At 40.9% G+C, this 24,086-nt stretch overlaps 1 protein-coding gene across 7 annotated transcripts in view; it reads right to left on the reverse strand.

Moving 5' to 3' along the window:
* Positions 1-24,086, reverse strand: part of BPTF (bromodomain PHD finger transcription factor) — an 85,236-nt gene that overhangs the window by 25,086 nt on the left and 36,064 nt on the right. For 5 of the 7 annotated variants that reach the window (XM_066613844.1, XM_066613838.1, XM_066613843.1 and 2 more), the window contains exons 4-18: positions 17,967-18,176; positions 17,500-17,682; positions 16,112-16,282; positions 15,773-15,948; positions 14,491-14,846; positions 12,957-13,088; positions 12,715-12,844; positions 11,662-11,797; positions 10,726-10,980; positions 7,995-10,380; positions 6,644-6,768; positions 4,491-4,619; positions 4,221-4,371; positions 2,884-3,007; positions 182-434 (exon numbers count right to left, since the gene is read on the reverse strand). In XM_066613844.1, the coding sequence (XP_066469941.1) occupies positions 182-434; positions 2,884-3,007; positions 4,221-4,371; positions 4,491-4,619; positions 6,644-6,768; positions 7,995-10,380; positions 10,726-10,980; positions 11,662-11,797; positions 12,715-12,844; positions 12,957-13,088; positions 14,491-14,846; positions 15,773-15,948; positions 16,112-16,282; positions 17,500-17,682; positions 17,967-18,176 (4,917 nt within the window). The remainder of the gene's footprint in view (positions 1-181; positions 435-2,883; positions 3,008-4,220; positions 4,372-4,490; positions 4,620-6,643; positions 6,769-7,994; positions 10,381-10,725; positions 10,981-11,661; positions 11,798-12,714; positions 12,845-12,956; positions 13,089-14,490; positions 14,847-15,772; positions 15,949-16,111; positions 16,283-17,499; positions 17,683-17,966; positions 18,177-24,086) is intronic. The other 2 variants (XM_066613841.1, XM_066613842.1) reach the window with 2 other exon arrangements.

A 24,086-nucleotide genomic window follows, 5' to 3' on the forward strand; every position in this document is an offset into this window, starting at 1 on the left:
AACAGAACCTCCACACAAGCACCTCTTGGCTGTGAGCCTAGCACTGCCCCAGAAGTGATCACCTGGGGCTGTCCAATGCATATACCAATGGAAACATTAACATAAAAAATTAGTATGCTGCATGCACATGTGCGCGTGACGGTTCATTGATAATATTTTTACTACTATATTGACCATTTACCTGATGAAGACTGGCCTTGCTTAACCCAGGTAGCAAAAGTCTGATGGAAGTTCTTGTTCTGCTGGAATGTTACTGTAGCTGGAGATCCTACTTTAGTAGCAAGTACTACTTTGGCTCCACTGGGCACGGAGCGTGGTAATGGGCCTACCATAACTTTCTGAGGAGTGGAAACAGTGGCTGCAGTATTGCTAGTAGTTGTAACAGTAGTAGCCCCACACACTGCAGGCAACTGCTTTTGTTGTTCCAGTCGCTTCTAGAAGAGTTGGAAATGGTGGTAAAATAAAGGACAGCGATTACCAGCACACTCAACAACATCAGCTCCCAATGGACTTACTTTTGCATAAACATACACATGATTGCACTTTATACTTCACAGTTCCATTCACTGGCTTGGATCTCAATTTACCACTCCACTTGTTGACAGCTTATTCCATATTTCAAATAGGAGAATTTTTTAAAAGTGAAATGTCAACATAACAATAGACATACTTAGCAATGTGAGAGCTCCTGCAATAACACAAATATAATAAGCTATTATCCACTGAAATCAAGAACAGACTGAGGCTGATATACCATAGTGACTATGACTGAATTATAATCAAGACATTCATGGGTTGAATCTCTCTTCTGTTGTAAGCCCATTAGGCGGCCTTTAGTGAGTCAGCCTCAACCTCTCATTCATAATGCAGGCATAATACTGAGCTACTTTAGGATTACAAGATCATGCATGTGAAAAACTCTGAAGTGCTACAGAAATACAGATTTACTCGTGAAATGGGCCCAGATAGTAGTTTCTACATACCTGGGGAAAATCTCTTGGTACACATAAAAATAGCTAAGTTGGTAAATTACAGGAGTAGCCTGATGTGGACTGAGCAAGCTTGGCAGCCCCCATGAGCCACAGATTTTTGAGGTGCCCATTGGGGGACCCCCAAACCAAAAGCATAGCACTAAGGGGTAAGAAGAGAAAATTTACCTCCTGGGGGCCAAATGGGCATTCAGGATGGAATGAGGCAACAATTTGTTGCTGGTCCCTCGTGCTGGTCTTTTTTAAAAAAAAATTTGCATCTTTCTTGCTTGTTCCAAAGGGGAAGCACAATATCATAGGGAGTGGAGAATCACATGCCAAGGAGCTAAGAGATGCGGAGGCTTCAAGTTGTTGCTGATAAGGGTTTTATTTGAAGGAAGTAAGTAAAAAAGAGAAGCAAGGGGTCATGCTGGAAACAGTAAATATCTCCCTCTCATGGACAGCTGCCCTGCCTGACATTCATCTTCACGCACTGAGTCCAGTGGCCTCCTTCTAGCTTTGTTCAAACGGAGGATCTTTGTAAGCACTTGGCAAAGATTCCCAAGCAAAAACACAAAAGCTCTGTCTTGCTGCTGTTCCTTGCAGCTTCCCTTCAATGCTGCAAACCACAGAGGGTCACTGTAAATTATTCAATATATTTTGTCGTACATCACTTCAGGCGATTTTGTGCAGAGTAGTTCATTAATATTAAACATTAACTAATGAGCATTAATTATGGAGAAAACTTGCAAAGCTGACAGCAAATCCAGCACTAAGCAACTTTTTGACTGCTCATATATTTAGTAGAGAACTCGGGTGTTATTTTTATTTTGTTATAAGGCACCAGATAATGTAAGATTTTATATAAAACAGGATTAAACTATTAGAGAAAATTTGGGAATTATCTTTTACTGGAGAGACATTTTACTGGCTACTTAAATTCAACACTATTTTGCAATATAGTTGTAGATCTGCTAAAAACGGGAAGTGCTGAAGGAACTTTAGAAGAATGGCACACTTCTTTACTGCAGTAAAAGGAAAGCTGCACTAACAAGCACTTGGTTAAGCAGCAAACCCTGTTAGCCAGAATCCCTGTCCATTGCCTCAGGTGGGTGGAGATGCTAGTTAAATGAGTTTGCTGCTCAACTAAGCATTATTTAAACACGGTTCCCAGCCCCCTCCCTCCTTTTGCTGACAGGGCTTCCTCTGCAACATCATTCCATTCTCTTTTCTACTTTATGAGGGTACTCTAGAAATTGAAACATTCACTTCCTTTCTTACAAAGCCCTCATATGGCAGAAAGTGGAATGTCTCCATTCCTAGAGGGCTCTTCTGTAGAAGAAGGGAGGGCACAAGTGCTGCAAAGGGAGCTCTGTCAGGTAAGTGAGGGAGCAGAGGGATGGGGGGCTTGTAATTCTAAGAAACATTTCTGTTAACTGGCATACCTGGACAAGTGGGAACTTCCATTTTCTGCACAAGCCAGAGAGCAAAAACTATCTAGAAAATGAGAGACCTCAAACTGCATGCATGTGTCAATTAGTGGGTTGCATTTGCATCCATTGAAGTTAAAAATTTCCATTCCAACGTGGAAGCATCTCTAATTCTATACTGGCAGGATGCCAAATATTCTTATAGTAGGTTAGAGAACATTAAGTTATCTGGGCAACCTCTACATTAACTTTTTAAGACAAATTGGATCTGGGCAAAACATTACAAGAAAAAAACTGAAAACAACAGGCAGCAAAATTTAAAATAGCACCGTAGTTTCCCACTAGGAGTATGAATGTTTTAATTGTATGTGTTAATTTAAGTGCTTTCTTTTTAAAACTTTGTAGACACTTCCATGTTGACTTTAGGATGCATAATCCAACACTGCAAATGTCAACAGGCGGGTGGTATTAACAGGCTACCCCACCTGCTGGGCAGCCAATCGCTGTTGTTTTAGTTGAGCCTCCATTTGGGCCTTGAATTCCTCAGCCTTCTTCTGTTCACTAACCTTAGCCTGTTGCTCAACTGCTTGTGCCTTTTCTTTCTCCACTCTGCCAGAAACATAGAACAGAAAGGTACTATTAGATAGTATAAGTACAAAACATATATATTACATGAACAACTAAATACATGAAAGAATTACCCAGCCTATAGGGTATGCACTGCTCTTTGACATTTTCTAGTATCAACAGGTTGCATTTCAAAACATTATCCTTAGACCAGTGGTTTTCAAACTCTCTAGGAGAGTTTGCACCACTGTAAGTCCTTGCGGAGGCGGGGGAGGCAGCGGGAAGGTGGCAACGCAATCCCCAGGATTGCGCCGCTCAGGGGGGCTGCAGGGACTGGGATGCACTCACCAGTGCACTTTCACTTTGCTCCACTTTCACTTCTAACAAGCTGGGGAACCCTGCAGGTGCTCACGCAGGGCTCCCCGCACTCCAGGACAGCTGCTGCAGGGACTGGTGAGTGCATCCCAGTCCCTGCAACCCCTCTGAGCAGCACAATCCTGGGGATCACGTTGCTGCCTCCTCCCTGTCTCCTCCCTGCCCCCGCCCCTGTAGGGGAAAGAGGCCAGGGCCTTCAGGCTGGGGTGTCACAACATCCCTGTTTGAAAACCACTGCCTTAGACTGTGGTTCTTGAGAAAATTGTCACAATGTGCTTGGCTTCATATAAAGAACATTCATAAGTGCAAGCTCAGATCTGGCTGTCTGAACACAAGCTATTGATCACAAGCTATTGGCAGGCAGCCCAAACCTGAGCTTCCCAGTGCCCAAGGCTGCACTGGTGTTGAAATGGCTACTACTGCATCCAGCTGGGCTGGGAAGCAGCACTGGAGCTACACGGGGTAAGGGAGCCTGTGCTATGGCCAGGCGGCTTCGATGGGTCTCCCACGCCCGTAAGGGTTCAGGATTTGGTGGCAGAGCCTGCTACTATCTCCGCCCCTCATCCAGCACTTGCCTGGAGCTCCAAGCAGCACACTCCTGTCTGCCAGCTAGTGCTAGCTCAGCGTGGGCTTGCGCTGAGCCTGCCCTGGTGCTGGACCAGCAGAAACTGCCACAGGTATGCCTTATGACATTTTTCAACACTGTGCACCAGCACATGTTGTTTAGGTTCGGGCCCTAAGTTTGTTAAATTGTTTCATTATCATGGAAAAATAGACTAATGGGTTTAAAACCTAGCATGGATAACTGAAATGAAATATTTATCCACCTACTTGTGCAACACAAGTAAAACAAAGAGCTTCGTTTAAGCTGTCAGTTTACCTTTCAGCAAAGGCTTTTATCTCCCACAATTCCAGTTCTTCTTCTGCTACCCAGGTTTCCATTATAACAGGGCCTGTTTGCTTTGGAGTTTCTGGTCTTTTAGGTCTCAATGCACTAGACCGAAGACCTTTCCTTTGAGGTGTAGGAGTTTCTGCATTAAAAAAAATCAGGTTAAATATTCAGCATAACTATCAACTAGGGCCATAAAATGACAAAATCCTCCTAAATACACCTCTCTATATGTAACAGGAATTTTATATACATAGTTACCTTTTGGAGTCTCTGGAACACCAATGGGACAAATGATTTTTCGTATACAATATTCTGATCGAATTCCATATGGTCCAACATCTCTCCGTTTGATTATTTCAGTTGTTGTAATTTCCAATTCCGAAGTTTCTGCAACCATTTATTTCCATTATGGTTTATTAGCAAGTTTAATTAAAAATGTCTTACCACAAATATTGGCACAGCTTATTCTATCATGGTTTGAATAATTTGAGTTTTGGAAAAAAATCAGTCCAGGTTTAAACTGAGTCACAATAAACAAACTCAGTGTTTCAATGGCATAAGAGCTTAAAACCAATTTCCTAAAAGGGGCAAAAGTTCTATAAACAGTCTTTAAAAATATTATTAACATGTCATCTCTAGTGCAACACATTATTTCTGTAATTACAAAGGAAGTTTTAATCAACTGTGCTATCTATCATACAATCTCAAACATTCAGTATCTTAAACTGAAGTTACAGATTATAGAGAAATCTATAAATATGTGTAATGACACTAGGAACAAAATTTATCAGCTAAACAACAAGGGGTTGGCTCTGGAGTTGCAAGAGAGTGAACGGACTTCTACAGCATGACTTTTCCTGTCTTGTTCTACCACTACAGTCCCCTGCACTTTCTGTGGATCAGGGAATAAGCCTATGTCTGGTGCCAGGTTGTGTCAAAGCCTAAGACAATATAGAAGTTTGGGCTCTTGGATGCATGTGTAACACCCCAATGTCACTCATCTCTACTCCTGCTTACCTGACAGCTTGACCCCATCCCTTCTCAGAGGGTAGAAGGCCCTGTAATACTACACCCTAGGAACAAGCCAGTGGGGTGAGGAAGAAGTGCCCATGAGGAAGACTTAACATAATGGAGGGGCTGGGAACAAGCTCACTGGCTGTCAAACAAATTGCAGCAGTTGCAGGGCCCAAACTTTGCAGGGGTGCAGGCTCAGGTCAGACAAGTGGTGATGCCACCACTGGTAGGGGCACAGGAGACTGTAGAGCAAGAGGGAAATAGTTGAAAACTCCTACACTTAGTAAGACCTGCCATTCCAGAGCACCTCCCAATGGCGGGGCCATACAATGTGTTTGTGCCAGATCCTGGGTGATTCCTCCCTCTGCCAGCCTCTTTCCATTCCTTCTTTTGACCTTCCAGATGCTTTTCATTCTTTAGGAGATGTTTTTTGAATGGAAGGAGAAAAAGAGACAGAAAAGCCCTGTCATAGTAACAGAGTTCTGCTCATGCAACTCTGGAGCCAACAAAATATTATCAAAACCAAATTCAGAGCTACTACTATGCCAACATGCATAGGATCTAGATCTGAATTATGGATTCAAATAGATGAACAATTCACAACTGTGCATATCTTCTCTGGAGCCAAGGTGCACCACTTACATACTTTGGGATTTTGGTATTTGAAAAATTAGACCCCAAGATCTTTTTGCACACAGTAAAGAACTTCTGGTCTTTTTTTTATCCCAGAGTTATAGATTGGTGTTTGTTAAAAACAACTGAAACTGGGGACGACTTGCTGACAAGAGATGCTTGTGCTAGACCTTAACTGCTGAGACAGCAAATGATAAGGTAAAAGAAAACCAGACTTTTGTAAGTCAATGTGTCCTGAATTCCATATATTCTAACAGAATACAGAGAGAGAGAGAGAGAGAGAGAGAGAGAGAGAGAGAGTCTTAGACAATGTAGCACTGTTGGTGTTTAATATGTTCTCCTTGATAAATATATTCCTGTTTAAATATAGAATCTGCGCTTGCAGTTACATGAAGTTCACTGAACCTTCGACATGGTTAACTTTACTACGGTTAGGTGAACAGCTATTAAGCTCTTCAAACATTTTCATATACATAGTAAGGTTAATTGCAAGAGGTCCCTAAATGAAACATAGTATGTCCTTGAAGCAGAACGAAACCGTAATAAAGAGTAGTTTTGGTGATGGCAGTCACAATCTGGTTCAATTTTCTATGACTACAAACCTAAGCATGGGGTGCATCCATTCTAGCCAAAATAAGACACAAAATCAACTTTCACTTCCACGGATTCCAGAGTACATAGCTTATCACAAGTCTGAAGGAATATTTAATCACCATCAGAGAATTTACAAATTAACAAAATTAAATGTTCCTTTAAAAGACTACCTGTGCGTGTAGTTCCTCCACCAGGAGGGGGTTTGGCAGCCATATCATCCCACCTCAGACATGCCCAGAGTAACCTCAACATAAGGCTAACCCCTGCCAGAGATTTGACAGTTTGAAGACGGTATCTAGAAAGATTCATAAAGAAAGTGAAATTACTGCACTTCTTTTGTTTCATAAGATACATAAAATACCAAAGTTCTTAGATGGGAAACCTAAGATTTTGCATTTCCTCCACCTTTAAAAGTGTGTGTGTGGGGGAGTCTTTTCATAGAAATCAGTGGTACTCATTATCTAGGCCTGGTTTACTGTATTTTCAATTTTACAAATTTAAATGCAAACTTCTAGAACTCAAAGCAAGTGCCAAGTATTTCCTGAACTGATGTTCACTTAGCATGTTACTTTTATCCTACAGTGATGCAATGAAATTTTCCTACACCATGTAGCCTTGAGACAACTAAATAAATAAACAATGTACCATACTTGCAGAGGACATTGGATGATACCTTGAAATCAAACAGTACAACCTACTAGGTACTCTGACAAAGGCTATAATACTCTCCTTTGATAAGGGGATGTGTACTTAGCCACCAGAAGTAATGGTACATGAAAGGGTCTGGAACAAAGGAATCCTTGCTCAGCTGCAGATAGCTAGAAAATTTTGGATGGCTTGAGTTATGTTGGCAAACTCCAAACAAGGCCAGATTTACTGACAGTAGAAGCAATGCCAATTTTTGAAACTCAATTCAATAACAACAAAATGAAGTTTCTGTTGACAACTGGATTTGATCGCATAGTTCAAAGCAAACTTCTGATGTCAAGCTTTTTGGTACAGCAGACAACTCCAGTCAATAATGAACTGCCTTTGGTTTTTTACAGAATATTGAATAGTTTACCCCAAGTCTATTTTCAACTGGCTCAAAATAAATGGCGCGGAAAAATTTCAAAATTTCAGGGGAAACTCATTCAGCAATGCAAGACCCACACTGTATTCAGCAACAGTGCACTGCCTGTCCTGGTTCCTGCCTGTTCCCATGGCAGATGAAAGGAACTGCTAGATGTGCAGTCAGCAATGCTCATGTGCCTTCTTCCAGCCAAGTCTACTCCTATGCTTTGACATAGCAAAGAAAGAAGGAAAAACTTTCCTTGAACGCACCTATAGTAAGAATGATGTAATAAGAATGCTGCTACTAAGTAAATTTTTAGGGGTGGGGTGGTGACACAAATGGATTCAAGGTTAAGATCTAAAAGAGAAAACAACTGAAGTGTCAAATGTGCATACTAGATTATATCATCCATACTGAAATGCCCTCCCACTTCAAATGTAAACTTTAAAGAGCTGTTAACATTGTACCTCCAAGTAATACCAAAAGTTGGTCTTGGCGATGGATATGGCCAAATATCCAAAGCAGGCTTAGCAGTATAGTTGAAAAAAGGAACTTCTCTGATCCCTGCTTTTCTTGCCAACTTCTTTAGGTCATCATTGGGTAAGACAAAGATGCTTTTTTTACTGCTTTTGGTAACAAATTTCCTATAAGATGGCAAAGCTGTTCCCGAACGAGTCTTTTTAGGTCTTGAAAATTTCATTAGTTTCACTTTGTCCTTTGTGGAATATTCCTTGCTTACTGTCATAGAAGTCACTAGTGTTCCTCCTGGAGTAGTTAAGGAATCAGTCATTGTTGTTGTAACCACAGTTTTACTATGCTCCTTCACAGAAATGACATCAGCACTGCTATCTGAAGTAGGAGTGGTCAGCTTTGTTACAGTAGTAGTGGTGGTGGTAGTTACAGTTGATACAGAACAGTTTTCAGTGGAGGACACCACATTCTCATTATCATTCTTGACTGCTGACAACTCTGAGACTTTATAAACAGTTTTGGATTCCTTAGAAATAGTTGATGTGGTAGTCACTTCTGTAACAACAGCTTTGATTGCATTTTCTCCATTGATGCTTTCAACTTTGCTGAATGCAGGCAGTCCATTCTGATCAGCAAAATCATTACTCAAGCTAGATTCTTCACATGAAATTACAGGTGAAGGGGCAGCTTTGTTAACACAAGGTGGTTCCACACATTCTGTTTCACTATGTATATTGTTCTCATTAAAGGAAGGCAGTGCTGGCATGGATGTGCCATCAGCAGGACCAGATTTTTCCAGAGAACTTTGCTTCTTTCCAGTATCCTGAATAAGCTGGGATACATGATCTTGAGGCAAATCACTCTGTCCAGAATCACCATCCATATCCATAGAACTCTGCTCACGCAACTCATGGCCTAAATTATTTTTTTCATTTGTATCTTCTGTAGCAATATCACCATTCATAAAAGGTTTTACAAGTTCATTAGAAGAAAATGGTTTAATTAGAGGATTGTTTTTATTAATATTATTGACTTTAGAATCAATATTGCTCTGTGTTTGGGCAAATGACTCTCTTTTTAAGCATTCCTCATTAGGCAATACTCTAAAGTCAGTTTCTTTTCCATTAATCTGAAATGCTGATGATTTCTCTGTCTGGACATCCAATTCTCCATTTTTATTATTATTTCTGTCAGCAATACTTTTAATCTGATCAAAGCATTTGTTTATGGAGCTTGGTGAAACACACTTTTCCTGGTCTTGCTTTTCACCGTTTGTTTTAGTGATTTTAGACTTCACTACCTCATCAATATTTGCGCCAATCATATCTGGAATTTGGGTTTCAAATGTCTTTTCTGAGAGAAGTTCAGTATGCAGTGCTTTTATGCCTCCAAGAGTCTGCTTTTGATTTGACGCAATATTTTGTTCAGATAAGTCTTCACTCTTTTGGAGGGAATTTTCTTTTGTATCATTTGCCTGCAGAAATGCAGCTTCAGGATGATCTTCTAAAGTAGCAGTTCCTAGAGAATCACAGTCCTGCTTTTCAGATTTTAATGTTTCATTTCCTTCCTCAGCTGAAGGAGCAACTCCTTCACAACTACTTTCAGTTACCATTGGCTGAGTAACATTTTCACACTGAGATCCTATGCTATTTGTTTGCTCTGAGCATTTTTCACTGTCCTCTAAGATGCCACATTTGTTTGTTTCTTTGTTCGCTACCAGTTTAGAGTCCTCCATAATGGAATCATCACTGTCTCTCTCCTTACTCTCCCCTTGAACTCTATCTGTATCCATGGATTCTGGACCACTTTCCTTCGTATCCTTCACTACTAAGCTTTGAGTATCAGAGCACTGAACTGAGGTTAAATCTGCTTCTCCTCCCTCTAACAGTTTATTCAAGCAAGGCAAAGATTGAACTGGATCATCAGTTTTGGTAAAGTGGAGACTGCTAGATGACAAAAGTTCTTGAACAGTATCTTCAGTTTCATTTGTACCTGAAATATGGGTTCTGTTTTGGGAAGTTATATCCATCAGCTTTCCATCTCCTGCCTTAGCTACTTGGAGATCATCTACATTCTTCTGTGAATTCAAAGATTTACAACCTGAGGAACTGGCACTAGCTTTAAGCTTTATTCTTTCTAGTCGCTGCTTTTCCTCGAGTGTAAACTGTTTTACTCTCCTTTCAAGCAGTCCATCTAGTTTTGATGTCTTTACTTTCCTTTTATAACAAGTCCGTAAGTGAAAACCCTCGCTAACATTGATTAAATCTGCAGTGATCAGGTTTTCTTCACGTTTTATGGAGGTATCCATTTTCACTTCATCTACCTCCATAGGTTCAGGTTCTTCCTTTACATCTTTATCATTTTCACCAATTCCTTTCTCATCTGTGAAGAATGATATTTAATTAATAAGACATTTTGTTAATATACATACCTAAAGATCCGATTACATTATTTTACACAGATGAAAAATAAACACATTAAAATAGAATGGGTCTTTGCACCTAACTGGCTGTACCCACATGGTTCTGGTAAGAAACACGAACAACTGAGAATGAGCACACCAAGAAGGAGTAGCTCTCACACCTATGCAGGCAAGGTTAAAGGAAGCCCACATTAAAATCTATGGGATTCCAACTGTAGATTCAATGGGACTTTTATTATTCCTAGATTGTGCTTAGATTTATTTTCATCTGGACATGCACTATTCTGCTAGACAAAGTTAATTACCTTCTTCTGCATGATCTGATTTTTCCATATATTTGTCTATTTCAGTTTTATCATCTTTCAATTCACTTTCTTCTTTTGCTTGCCCTTTCTTTGTGGTCTCAGAATTTTCAGTTTCCTTTTGGTCCTTCTTGTGTAATTCACGGAAGTTTTTAATTTTGTCTTTCGAAGAGCCATGTTCTACTTTTACTTTTGCTGGATTTTTTCTTTTATCCAGTTCATGTGGTTTTTCTGCGATGACAGGATCATCACTTTTTGCTGATAAGAAGTTACATATTAAACATGATTAATAAATAAAGAGTGATCAATTTGGCACTTTTAGTACTGAAGCACAATAATTTCTTTTGTTTCAACCCTTTAATTCAGAAATAGAACCTCTACAAATTAAAATCAAAAATACAACATTATACTAAACATCCTACTAAACTATGGAGCAGCACAAAAAGATATTTGAGCATCTTGAGGAATAACATCTATGTACCTGAAGGCAAGAAAAAAAAGCCCAGCCCAGAGAGTCCTTGTCATTAAAAGACAATTCGAGGGCCCGATACAGCTCTGCTTTTTTCAACATTTTTTTTTTGCTTGTTTCAGTGTTGTAAACTACCTTGAGTGCCTTGCCAAGGCAGAAATGCAGTGGATATACATGAATCAACAAATAAAACACAAAGAATACATAATTCTCATCTTTGTGTGGGAAAACAGGCAAAAAAACAGATGTCCCCTATATTTCACTAAGCACTATGGCTACAGAATACGAACAGTGCAATAATTATCCCTGAGTTGCCTGAAGTGTCTATTATAGATAGAAATTATCACTAAAGAAGATTACAGAATTAGTTAAAACAAATGGTTCTGAAAGGCCAATTTTGGTACATCCAACAGAACTGACAATTCAGTTGTTCAGAATTATCTTTCAAAGCAAAACTTTGTAACACTCACTTGGTAGTGATTTCCTGTAGCTGACATTTGTATTTCCAGGTAATCTGGGTACAAATCTATGAACATGTGTTTTACTAATCCAGATCCATCCACCATATCCGGTTACCCTATATTCTTCTCCTTTTTGTTTCCAAACCTGTAAATATTATGGATATTGGTTTTCAAATATGTGCATCTTAAAAACTTATACAAAATGACAATGCTTTTTACAAATATTTGCCTTTTAAAGTAATTATTGGAACTACTTTACACGTAAGTCACGATCCAAACAATTGATAAGCATGAATGGGTGAGGACTGTACAGGCGGAGATTGTTTATCCACGGATTTTTCATCCACAGATCTGGTTCAATGTGGATCCCCTGGACCCACACTGAGCCAGACTTGGCTCCACCTGAGCCCTTAGAAGGGGACAGGAGCACAGAGGGCTTTTTGAAGCCACAGAGGCAGTGCACGTGTGCCCACTGCCTCTGCAAGCTTCAGAATGGCCAGGTGAAAAAACGCCACTTTCAGTTTCCCGAGGGCACATAAGGCATTCTGAGGCCCAGGGAAGCCTAATATGACGTTGCTTCTTCGGCCTTCAGAAGAAAAGACAAGAACAATGAATATCCAAGAAATTTGTTGCCAAGATAGTTTCCAACATTCCGAATGCAGTTTGAACATAGAATGTTTTCCTAATGTTTAACAAAACTTTGTATTCTAGTTAAATTCGGTCTTCCACCAGAAGACTCCAAGTAAAGGAAATTGCTCAACTGTTGTGTAACTGTAAGCTCTATAATGTTAGCAGAACACAGGAAAAAAAACTGCTCTATAGCAAATTTTGAAACTAGCTATTTAATAAACCTATGCAGAACCCACTGGTTAATTTTAGAACTGGTTCATACCAAATCATGTTTTAAAAACAATTAATTATGGTTTGGTGTGATGTCACTGTCAATACTGTGCCATTTAATCTGTTTCAATATAAAAGATGACATCTTTTAACCTTAAGGAGCAGCAGAATCTTCCAATAAGACAGTCTTAAAAACAAACAAGATGGTTGTGCAGATAGTACCTGATGTTTGATAGGAAATGTATATTTCACCCATGTTGCTTGTTGCATGGTTTCTTCCTCCTCTTGTTTTCTCTCCTTTTTTTTAACCTTCTCCTTTTCTTCTCTTTCAATAGCTGTCATTCTGCGTAGCCTAATTAATCATGCAGAGACACACAATGCTTCAGCTTTTATACTAGCCAATGTGGAAATCCTCAAAGAGCTTAACTTCAGAATTCTATTTACATACAATTCAGACTTCTTACCTGGTATGCCCCAAAGACTCTCTCCAAATTGGCAACATGACAACTGGTTTTATTGCACATTCCAGGATAGCTAAAGCTAATGCAAATTCTCGAGGTTTGCTACACATCTGAACAGCCTTGATCCAATTAGATCTACATAGGCAAAAATATGAAAAGTGTAAAGTTTCTTTGGTACATGATGGTATCTCTGCTGACTGAAAAATAGACTGACCCATAGGTGAAGAACACACTGCACAATCCGATGCATATTTGCTCAGAAGTACCACTATGATCAAAGGAGCTTACTCCACTTTCTGTGTCTTATTATGAAGCTGCTATTTGTTTTATCAATTTAGAGCAGGGGTGCCCGAAACCCTGGCCCTTGGGACCATTTGTGGCCCTTGGGGACTCCCAATCCGGCCCGTCATGACTACTCTTAGCAAGAGCCAACTATTTCACCTCTTGCGCAAGCAGTGGGATAAGAGCTCTCCGCTGCTTGATGTTTCATGTCTGTGAAGCAGCAGTGGCAGCAAAGGAAAGGCCAGCCTTGCTTTGCACATGATCTTTTATAAGCCTTGAGCTATCACGAGACCTTCATTTGTTCATATAAGTTCCATCTCTAATATATTCATTTATGCAAATTTTAAATGTAAATTCTTTTTTCCCCAGCCCCCAACACAGTGTCAGAGATGATGTGGCCCTCCTGCCAAAAAGTTTGGACACTCCTGACTTAGAGCACAATCCTAACCTATACTGGTTCAGCCAGGCCGCAATGGCCTGAGCTATATTTTACGCATGTTGGGAGGTTGCTGGGGTCACCTCAGAGTAAGGGGATATTTTTCCCTTTACACTTCAGCCTGCCCTATTGAAATTAGTATCTGTGCCAGCTATTTGGCTGGCGCAAATTCAAGCGGCCTGCGTACGGCTGCCTGGCCCAGGAGTGGGGGTCAGCATATCACATGAGCTGCCACCACTTATCCCAGCCCCTTCCTGTTCCTGATCCTCCCCCCATTCCACCCTCTCACTCCCAGAAACGACACCTCCCCAACCCCGGAACACCCTCCCACCACCGTCTCTCACCAACTGTGCTCCCCCGGTCAACTTCTAAGTTGGCCCAAATGAGCTTGACAGCATATTTACAACATTTGGGAGCCAGTGCAGGGGCCTATGCTGGCACAAGTCGTCTTTGGGATTGAGCTAATGTTTTTGCCTTTTATTAATTTTAATGCTTGTCAGCCACATTGGGCTTCTTTCAGGAGAAAGAAAGGTGGAGCACATTTTAAATAAAGTGTGATTAGTATTTATTTATAAGATTTATATGCTGGCCTTTCCTATGTTCAAGGCAGTGTACAATTAAAAAATAAAAATACAACCATAAAAATATATTAAAAGCAATTTAAAAATACAAAGTTAGATGAAAAACAAAGTTAAATGATACGGATAAAAATACAAGAACTGGAATAGACTAAGAAAGGATTTCAGCTGTAGTTTCACCACATGATCTGCACTATGAAGCTTACAATATGATGGGACAGGGACACAGAAATGTGGTTACCTGTGGGAAGCCCAGTTTGGATGAAGAAAAGAAGATGGGATGTTGTTCTCTAGCTGAATTATTGTTAGCCTCAGAGTAGATATTGTAAGAACCTTTGACCCATGAACAGATCCATTCCATTTGAACTCTCCAGCAGGACTCAGGCAAAATTTATGAGAAAGGTGCCTTCTCTTGTCATGGTCTTCCCTGTGCTGATGTTTGTTCAATGCAAAAGAATTGGTGGCGTATTGATTATGGTAGACACGGTACTTCCCTTCTTGGCCTAGCTTGAAGTAATTGTTGATATTTCCTTTCATCACTATTTCCTTCTTTGTGTTTAATCGAGAGACTTCCCCTTGGGAATTAACCACAAGGACCTTATTTAAGGTAAAACACAAAACACATACACATTAAAAGAGATACACTCCTCAGCCCAAACACTTCTAATCAAGAGTACAAGCCCTATTATCTTTACAATTGAAATGGAAGATTTACAACTATGCTAACATTGCAGAAGCATGCATAGAACAAAGTAGGCTTTCCATATGATGCTACAAACTCATTAAGATTCCATGGGACTTTGTTGCTTTTCCTACAGAAAGAATTATTTGTACACTTAATTACAGTTGTCCACACTGCCCCAACACTTCTCAACAAGAATCAGGCATGATTGAAACCCAAGAGCTTATTGTTAGCCATCGAAATGGCTGAAAGGGATTCTTGATCACTGAGAACAGCATCAATAATTTTGCATTCTAGAACTGTGTTTGTCAACCAGTGACAAGTTCCACAACCACAGGTGGAACTTGAGGTGGTGTTCGATGGCACGTGTGGGACGCCAAGACCCTCATCACCTGGCAGAAAGACCAGCAATACAATGCAACAAGCAACCATAAGAGGTTTGCCAGGGTGGGCAGAGCTCTAGCGTGCGCTTTCCCCGTGTTCAAAAAAGCCCTCCCATCTGTCCCGAGCCTCTTACAGGTGTTTGCAGCATTGCATCTGGACTTCCAATCTGGAAGTTACTGGCAATGACATCACTGACATCACCTAATTACTTCTGGTGTTGCTTCCAATAGATAGAGCATGCAAAGTGGTATGGCGGGGACAAATGTTGAGAAATGCTGTTTTAGAGCAATGACAAGACAGCCACATATCCAATAAAACAAATTTTGGTGCCATTATAGATGACTTTGATGTCCTAATGAAATCCACTGGGTGGTAATCTTCATTTGGTTTACCTAGCAGTAAAAATGTTTAGTAGTATAACCCTAATGTATGTTTAATGTTCAAACTTAACACAAACCTCTTTGCCTTCTTTAAATAGCTTATTTGCTTCATGTGCTGCAGCAGCAACCTGCTGACTTTTCAGCTGGCTGAGTTTGCTATCAGGATTTCGTAATCTGGTGACCATTCGCGTTGATCCTGGAGTGCCTCTTCCTGAGCTTGGAGATTCACTTCTTTCACCATTAGATGTATCCCCTGTCAAGAAATGTGTCAAGCAAGTAATATACAGAACGAACAACTAGTAGAGATATTTCTTAAAACACTAAGTACTGTAATCACCTTAAATAGTATCACCTTAAGTACTGTATCACCTTAAATAGATACAGTGTACCCAAGTAACAGAATGCATTATTTTTACCTAGCTCTTCTGAGCTCTGGGATCCTCCTTCAATATTTTCCACTTCATCAGATGTCTTCATAAATTCACTTTGCATAGAATTTAGTTCACTGTTACTGATTTCTGGATCAGACAGGAGTGCTTCAGCAGATGAATCAATACTCAGGTTAGGAACTGATGTAGATGTTTCATCTAGAAAAACCAACAATTTTAGATAGTTAGAATTAAGAACACTTCAGCATGCAAGATGGAAGTTAAGCAGCATGTAAAATGTCAATAATATGACAAGGTGAATTTAAGAATGCACGTACATGACAATATTTCCTTAATGAGGAAATGAGTAGCAAATAATGAGTAGCATTTCTCTATTTCGCTTACACACACTCTCTTTTCTCTCCCCTTCTGTAAAGAAAACAACTTTATTTCTTATGCTAGCACCAAGGGTTAAGGATTTTATTCTTGCATGCCAGCAAGTGTGATTAAGTACCAAGCTACAGGTTTCACATGGTTCTGGATTGCATTACTTGGGAATATGCATTTTTGTATGCCCATCCACATGAAAGCATTTAAAAAATGGAAACTGTCCAGTGATGGATTAACCCACAGGGACATGAGCCATGGGAAGGGCCTGCCAGTGCCTATCTGAAGCAGCCCAACTTGTGTCTAGGTGGCAGAAGTGATGAAACCCCCTCTCGATCTGAAGCTCTGAGGCTCTGCATTAGATGGTCATTGGCCCCAGGCTGCTCACTCTCCCTCCTTGCATGGAACCAAAGACTGGCCAGCTCATGGCATCAATCTCTTGCAATGACTGCATCCCGTCCCGTCCTTTGGGTAGCTAGAGTGAGGGAGGTAACAAAAAAACTTGAGGGATAGGCTGGATTCTGATCATCCAGGTCACTAGTTTGATCCTAGGGGGGACATACTTCCATTTTCTCATGCTCTCTGGAGTGGGTAGTATTCTAAGAAAGTTTTTTTTTTTAAAAATTTTTAAAAAGGAGGGAAGCACTGGCCTAGCAACTAAAGGTAGATTAAAATAACCTGAATGGTCATGTTTCTAAGGGAACCTTCAACAAACCCTTACTGGGGGTTTAATGTCATCAGGTTTTTATGATAAAGAAAAAAGTACAGACATATTTAAAACAAAGAAATATGATATGCAAATCCATCATAAACTTTATTCAACTCCAAATATTAGAAAGTCATAGAAACGTCAGACACACCAACATTAAATGTAAATGAGCTAACTTAATCCAAGACACATTGTAGAGTCAGGAATGGCACTGCAACTAATATAACAAATAGCATACATTGTAAATGGTTTTATAATCGTTGTAAGGATTACACTTTACGACCGTTTGATAACCATTTTCAAAACTATTATGATCCTCTAAATATACTATCCTCTTTACCTGAAATGTCCTTGGGGATCTCTGGTGATTTCTTCTCTGCCCCGTTATCAAGGATCTCCGATTCATACCCTGTTGTGTTCCTCCCTTCAGAGGAATTTGTCTCTCCTTTAGATGGGTCTGAGATGTTGCCTCCAATAGGCAATGCTACAGAGTTACTTTTATCCTCAATGTCCGTTGTATCTACTGTAAATTGTACAAAAAAAATCAGATATATGTTAACATTGACTTGTAAAGGTGGCTTATTTTATTCATACAGAAATTAAGTTAATGAAAACCGCTTGCTCTACTGCCATTCTGTAGCATCAATAGGGAATGATGGCTGATTTCACAAAAGAGAACATTTCCAAATAGATCAGGAAGTTTTATCACAAAGATATGATAACCAATGCTAAACCACTTATAATGAACTGGAATGAATGCTACTGCAGCAAATATATTAAGCAAGTGAATTCCAATTCTTCTATTACCTTCCTTTCTTCCTTTTTCAGGACTTTCCTCGAGTGGTGTTTCTTTATTTACATCCAGTTGTTGGTTTGTAAGTTCCTCTTTGCCATTATCTGTATCTGTGCTGTCTTTATTCTCAACACTGACTTTTTCTTTTTCTGTTTCATCAGCTGCTAAACTTTTATCTTCCAATACTTCACCCTTTCTGGCTCTGATTGCATCCAGAATTTCTTCTAAAGCAAAAGATCGAAAGCTCAGAAACATATTCCCGTGGCACTGGCCCACTAATTAAACTCCTGCAATAAAGTGAACTAAGTACAGGCAGCTCTAAATTTACATGGAAGTTACATTCATGGAAAATGGTGCATACAGGTGGAGCCTATTTATCCGCGTTAGTTCCTTTCGTGACTCGGCGCGATTAACAAAAAACGTGTTGTGCTAAATTCCATAGAGTTACGCAAATACACTGCAGCCTGACACTTCTGGATGGAAGGAAACTAAGGCAGCTGTTATCAATCCCCTCCCAGCTGCCCAGCTTCTTTCACATGGGATGCTGATCTTTTAAGAGTCCAGCCCTATGCACTTCTACTCAGAAGTAAGCCCCAATGTGGTCAATGGGGCTTACAGGAAAGTGTGGAGAGGACTGTAGGCTAAATCTCATGCTTTGCTTGGTGGGAAGGCTTGCTTGTGTCAGTGATTGCCTGCACCATCTCAATAGGGGGGATTTGGCAAACACTCCCTAGGCTTTTTAAAGCAATCCCCTCTGTTGCTACCACACCTGCCCCTGTGCGAGTGAGAGTGAGCTCCACCTTGTTGCACGTGTTCTGGCTACAGAGATTTTCAGCCTCCCCCTCCCCTCTTTGCTGGCTCAGGGGCTCCAGGAGTGTTACTGTTCCTTTGCAAGGGCTCCAGGGCTATTTCCCTGCCTGGGCAAGGCAGAGCCTTTTTGCAGTGTTTTGGGCTGCCTGGAAATGGAGCAAGACACCAGTGCAGAGCAAAGGAGGCAAAGGTGTGTGTGACTTTCGGTTCCCCCACCCCATTCTCGTTGAGACAAATCCTCAGATAAAAAATCCGTGGATAAATAGGCTGCACCTGTATTTTGAAAACATGTCAATTAAAACAGCTTTTCCCACTGGAAACAATGGGATTGGAATGGGTTAGGACAGGGTTTCTCAAACTGTGGGTTGCGATCCACTTGGTGGGTCACAATCTGATTGGGGTTGGTCACAAAGCTGCAACTGAAACGGATAGAGGAATAAAAGACATTGAACCCTATAGAAAGTTCAAAGGAACTGAGCAATACTGTATATTTACTTGCTATTAGATATATCCAAGCAAAGCCTCCCGGGGGGGGGGCGAGAATTACACTGCAGACCCCTGTAACACCTTCGGTGTTGCACAACACCCCTGCAATAGCACTCGCCTTGAGGACTGCATAGGCTGAAACAAAAGCATTGATTCTGTAATGCTTAGAAAAAACGTCCATGGATTTCCAGGTTGCTGTTTTGCAGATGGCCTTGAGGGTAGGATAGGTTATGCCCCTCTCCATGACTGCGCCAAGATCCCCAATATGACTGCTTTCTCCCTAACTTTATAAGGTGACATTCCTGAAGCAACCAAGAGATGGTGAACGTAGATACCCATGACCCCAGCTGGGATAGCTTAATGAAACAAACATCTCCTCAGTTCTCAAGTCTGAGAATGGCAGAAACTAAGTGCATATCCAGGGTATGCTCATCCTGCTCTCTGAAATGAAAGAAGGACAAAATAATGACTTTGGCCTATGAAACTGAGTTGACTTCAGGGATATAGGATAGGTCAGTTCTTAATACTACTCTATCATTTAAAAAATACACAGTTCTTAAGGGCAGGTAGCCATGGGTTACATAGGGGAGAATTGGGTAAGAGTATTCAAAAGCAGGCTGAGATCCCAGGAAGGAATGCTGTGGACTGGGGGCAGGAGGTGGAGGGATTCAGAAAGACCTCTCCCTTGAGGAACTTGCAAACATGGGAATGAGATGACATCACCTGAGGAAAGCCCTCACCTGAGGGTGTCCTAGGAAGGATGCAATGCTTGACACCCGGCATTTGGAAAATACAGGGGCTCAAGCCCTTTTCCAGACCTAACTGGAAGAACTCCATAACTGAGCTGGAGGTTCAAAGCACATCCCTTTTCCTGGCACCACATAACCAAGGCCAGCAAAGTCATGTTGTAGATTTTATTGGTTGAACATCTCCTAGCTGAGAGTAAGGTGGACACAACCATCTCAAAATAGCCTAAGACAGACACGCTGTGCCATTCAACCAGTGAGCTGCAGAAGGTTCAGATAAGAACAAAGAACAAGCCCCTGTGCAAGGAGATCCCTCCATTGGGTGAACTGCCATGGCAGTTGAGCAGACATGTTGATCACGTCTACGAACCAAGGGTGCCAGGGCCAATGGGTGCAAAGAGGAACAACTCTGCATTTTCCTCACTTACCTTGCAAAGGACCATGGAATTAACCAGAAGGAAATAAAAGCATACAGGGTTCTTAGAGGCCATGGCTAGTGCAGAGCATCTATGCTGGCTGATCAAGCTGCTCTGCCCTTGAAGAACTTTTCAGCCTACTGACTGGAGGGTGATGCAAACAAGTCTATTCACATTGAGTCCAATGATCATCCGTAACACTTCTGGATTCAGATTTCATTATGATTGGTAGAGAACTTGCTTGCTATGCCAGTCCACTGTCCCCCAAGACATATGCCGCCCTGAGAGATTGAAAATTTCTTTCTGCCCAGTGGAAAAGCTTGCTTTCCTCCTTATGAACAGGCATGGACCAGATCCTTTCCTGTCTATTCACATAGACTTTTGCCATAGTGTTGTCTATACAGACTAGACAATGAAGTTGCTGGTCTCTACAACCACTCAAGGTCCCCAACAAAACTGAAAAGGTGTGCACGAGGGGAAGAGGGTGTTTGGTGGTAACAGGACCAGAAAGGATCAGAAGAGTGAGTTTCTTCTAGCTGGTTTATCAGCAGGAGCTGCTGTGGTGCTTGTCTCTGAAGAGTTTGCCAAGTTTGCTCTGTTCCAGATCGTGGACTGGTCCATAGAAGGCCTGGGCACAGCTGCAGCTAAGGAGTTATAAACTTCCTTAATGACCAGCTATTGAACCTGGGACAAAAGGGAATCCATGTTGGCTTGGTTACTATGGCCCAGAGCACCAACCATACTTTGAAGGGGCCAGCCTGTGCCAGTGTAGCTAGAGTGGCTGAGGTGACTGATAACCCCTGTAGGGAAGGAGGAGAAGCATTACTCTGCCCCCAGATCACTGGTCTGCGAGGCTGAGGTCAACTCGTATGACACCAGGACTTCTTTCCCAAGAAAGAAATGGAAATGGGTGCCTCAAGTGTTCCACACAGCTTAAACGGCCTTCCTTGCCTCAACTGGGGAAAACGGGCTGGATCAAAGTGGACGGAAGCACTGCACACTTTCCTTCTTCATCCTTTCATGCAGCTTGCCTCTGGGAAAGGCTCAAGAGCTGCTGTAGGCCGCTTCAGGGGTAAAACTCCAAAGTGTGACTGAGAAGCATCTCTTCTCTCAACTCTGTCTAAGATGGCGGAAGGGAAAGGAGCTAAAGAAATTAGAGGGGGAAAAGGCTACTGCAAACACACACATGCTCATCTGCAGCTAAGAAAAGACCCTGTGGTCTGCTAGCCAGGCAAAGTCAATCATAGGAGCCCCCTTCCATTAACATTCATCAGATCATGTGACTTTGCCTGCTACCAAGAGGAGGGGCTTTCCCACATGCAAAGACTGGACCACCCTGGATCCCCCAGAGCAGTGTTTCTCAAACTGTGGATCGAGACCCACTAGGTGGGTCGAAAACCAATTTCAGGTGGGTCCCCATTCATTTCAATATTTTATTTTAAATATATTAGATTTGATGCTACCCTGGTGTGTGACTGCATTTGGGGAAATGTTGTAGATCTGTACTTTAAACAGGCTACTGTGTATATTCTTTTAACAATGATAGCAAATGGGACTTACTCCTGGGTAAGTGTGGGTAGGATTGCAGCCTAAGATTGTTAAAAATTGTGCTGCTTGATGATGTCACTTCCAGAAGACAGCAGTACCGGTGGATCCCAACAGATTCTCATTCTAAAAAGTGGGTCCCAGTGCTAAATGTGTGAGAACCACTGCCCCAGAGAATTGTGCAGTACAGCTTGCTTACATTACCTTTTAAAACTGCAAATGTATGGCTATTACTTGTACACCTGGATTCAAAACAATGTAATATGCCATTCTAGTCAGATGAGGGAATTTGTATTATTATTTTGTACACAATGACTTGTTCACTATTTTCCTCCATGACAAATGAGCCTGACATTTCAAGAAGTTGCAGAACAAACTAGTTCTTGAACCACTTTATCCACCTACTTCAGAGTTAATTCAAAATGTGCAAAGGATTACACTGAACAATAAGATTGCTATTGTACTTCTAGATGTACAGCAATAACTTCCATCCACTTGACTTTCATTGCTTTGCTTTCAGCCATTTCGATTATAACCACATTTCAAATTTTGTCCATGTGCTTTTCTCTTTCATCCCATTTCATACAACCTTCCACAATGTTATTCAACATTCTTACGTTTATTTAGGCTTTGCACAGATTCACATGTGTTATATAGTTAATTATTTATGATTTTTGCTAACCAAAATAAATTTGCAAGTAAATAAGGCTATGCTCTGACATTCATCCATTTTTGACTTTCACCCATGCTCTGGTTCCTAACCAGATGAAAGTGCAAGATATTGCTGTACAGTCAAATTATCCATATATCCTGGCTGTTTTATCTACTATGCTATGTAAATTTGTTAACACTAGGAATTAACTCTTTTGGCCTTGTGGAACCAAGTTCAACAAGGAGTGTTAAAATATCTGAATTCATTTGTGTGTCAAGGTTTAATATCAGCTGAATTAAGATATACATAAACACTGACCATAGCATAACATTCACTGGACACCAGTAAGAATATGCATATAACAGCTTCATGAAGAATGAACTTTGCACATTCTCTGGCCAGTAAGCTACAACTTATATTTAGAGAACTGTAAGTGAAATTCTGCACAAGCAACAGGGTTTTCATGTCTCCTTCTCATTGTAATTCCATGGATGGCCTTAAAAGTACTGAAGGTTAGAAGACCCTCTTGAATTGTGCACAAAGGGGCACAGAAGGGGGTAAAAAAGGAGGAAACTGTACAGGTGTGAGATGCTGCTCTCATTCCCTTCAAAGGACTCTGTCGATCCAAGTCATGTGGAAGTCTAAGAGAAATCAAATAATGTGAAGCTACTGATAGTATATTGATTTTCTACATTGCTTAGTCAATATGCACATTTTTCAAATCAGTACATGTGGTCGCCAAGACACACTGGAGAATGTCCATATACCAACAGCACCAGTAGGGGATCTAGTACACATCTGGACAAATATGCATTGTATAAGGCTGAAGAACTTGAATTCATCTCAAAGATGTCATACATTGACCACAGACATTACATCCTAGTGATATAAAAGGATACGAATTAATTGGCAACATAAACAGAGAATTTGCACTGACCAGTCAACAGATTGTTAGTAAGTTATATCGAAGGATATGCATGAATAACTAAAAATGAAATAGCACAGTTTAATCTAAAAGCTTGATAATGCATATAAATGTTAGCATGGATCCAAGGAGCTACTTAGGCACTCCCAAAAGGCTTGGGCACACTTGGAAGAATCTTTGGGTTTTCTTTTGAGTGACATAGCTTCATGCCCTATTACAAATTGTTTTTCAGACTTTCTGCAGTTTCAGAAGAGGTTTTCCATGCAGCATTGGGGGCTGCTGTTCAAGAAACACAAGGCCAAATTTCCCTTGGCCACACAGACCTAGGTATGCAGTCCTTTAGATCTAATGCAGCAATCTCCAAAGAATCCTACAAATTGGTGACTCCTGGACACCAGTTTGGCTCTGAATAGGCACAAGAAGAATAGGCACACAAAGAGCCTGAGTTGGAAAACTCAGTTCAGAAATCTGTCAAAGGGACCAATGGCCAATCCAATTCCACTCTTGCCCTCTGTTTAGATCTCTAGCTACCAGACTCTTGCAATTTTCACAAC

This window comes from Tiliqua scincoides, chromosome 2 (genome assembly GCF_035046505.1).
Source record: "Tiliqua scincoides isolate rTilSci1 chromosome 2, rTilSci1.hap2, whole genome shotgun sequence".
Classification (NCBI taxonomy): domain Eukaryota; kingdom Metazoa; phylum Chordata; class Lepidosauria; order Squamata; family Scincidae; genus Tiliqua; species Tiliqua scincoides.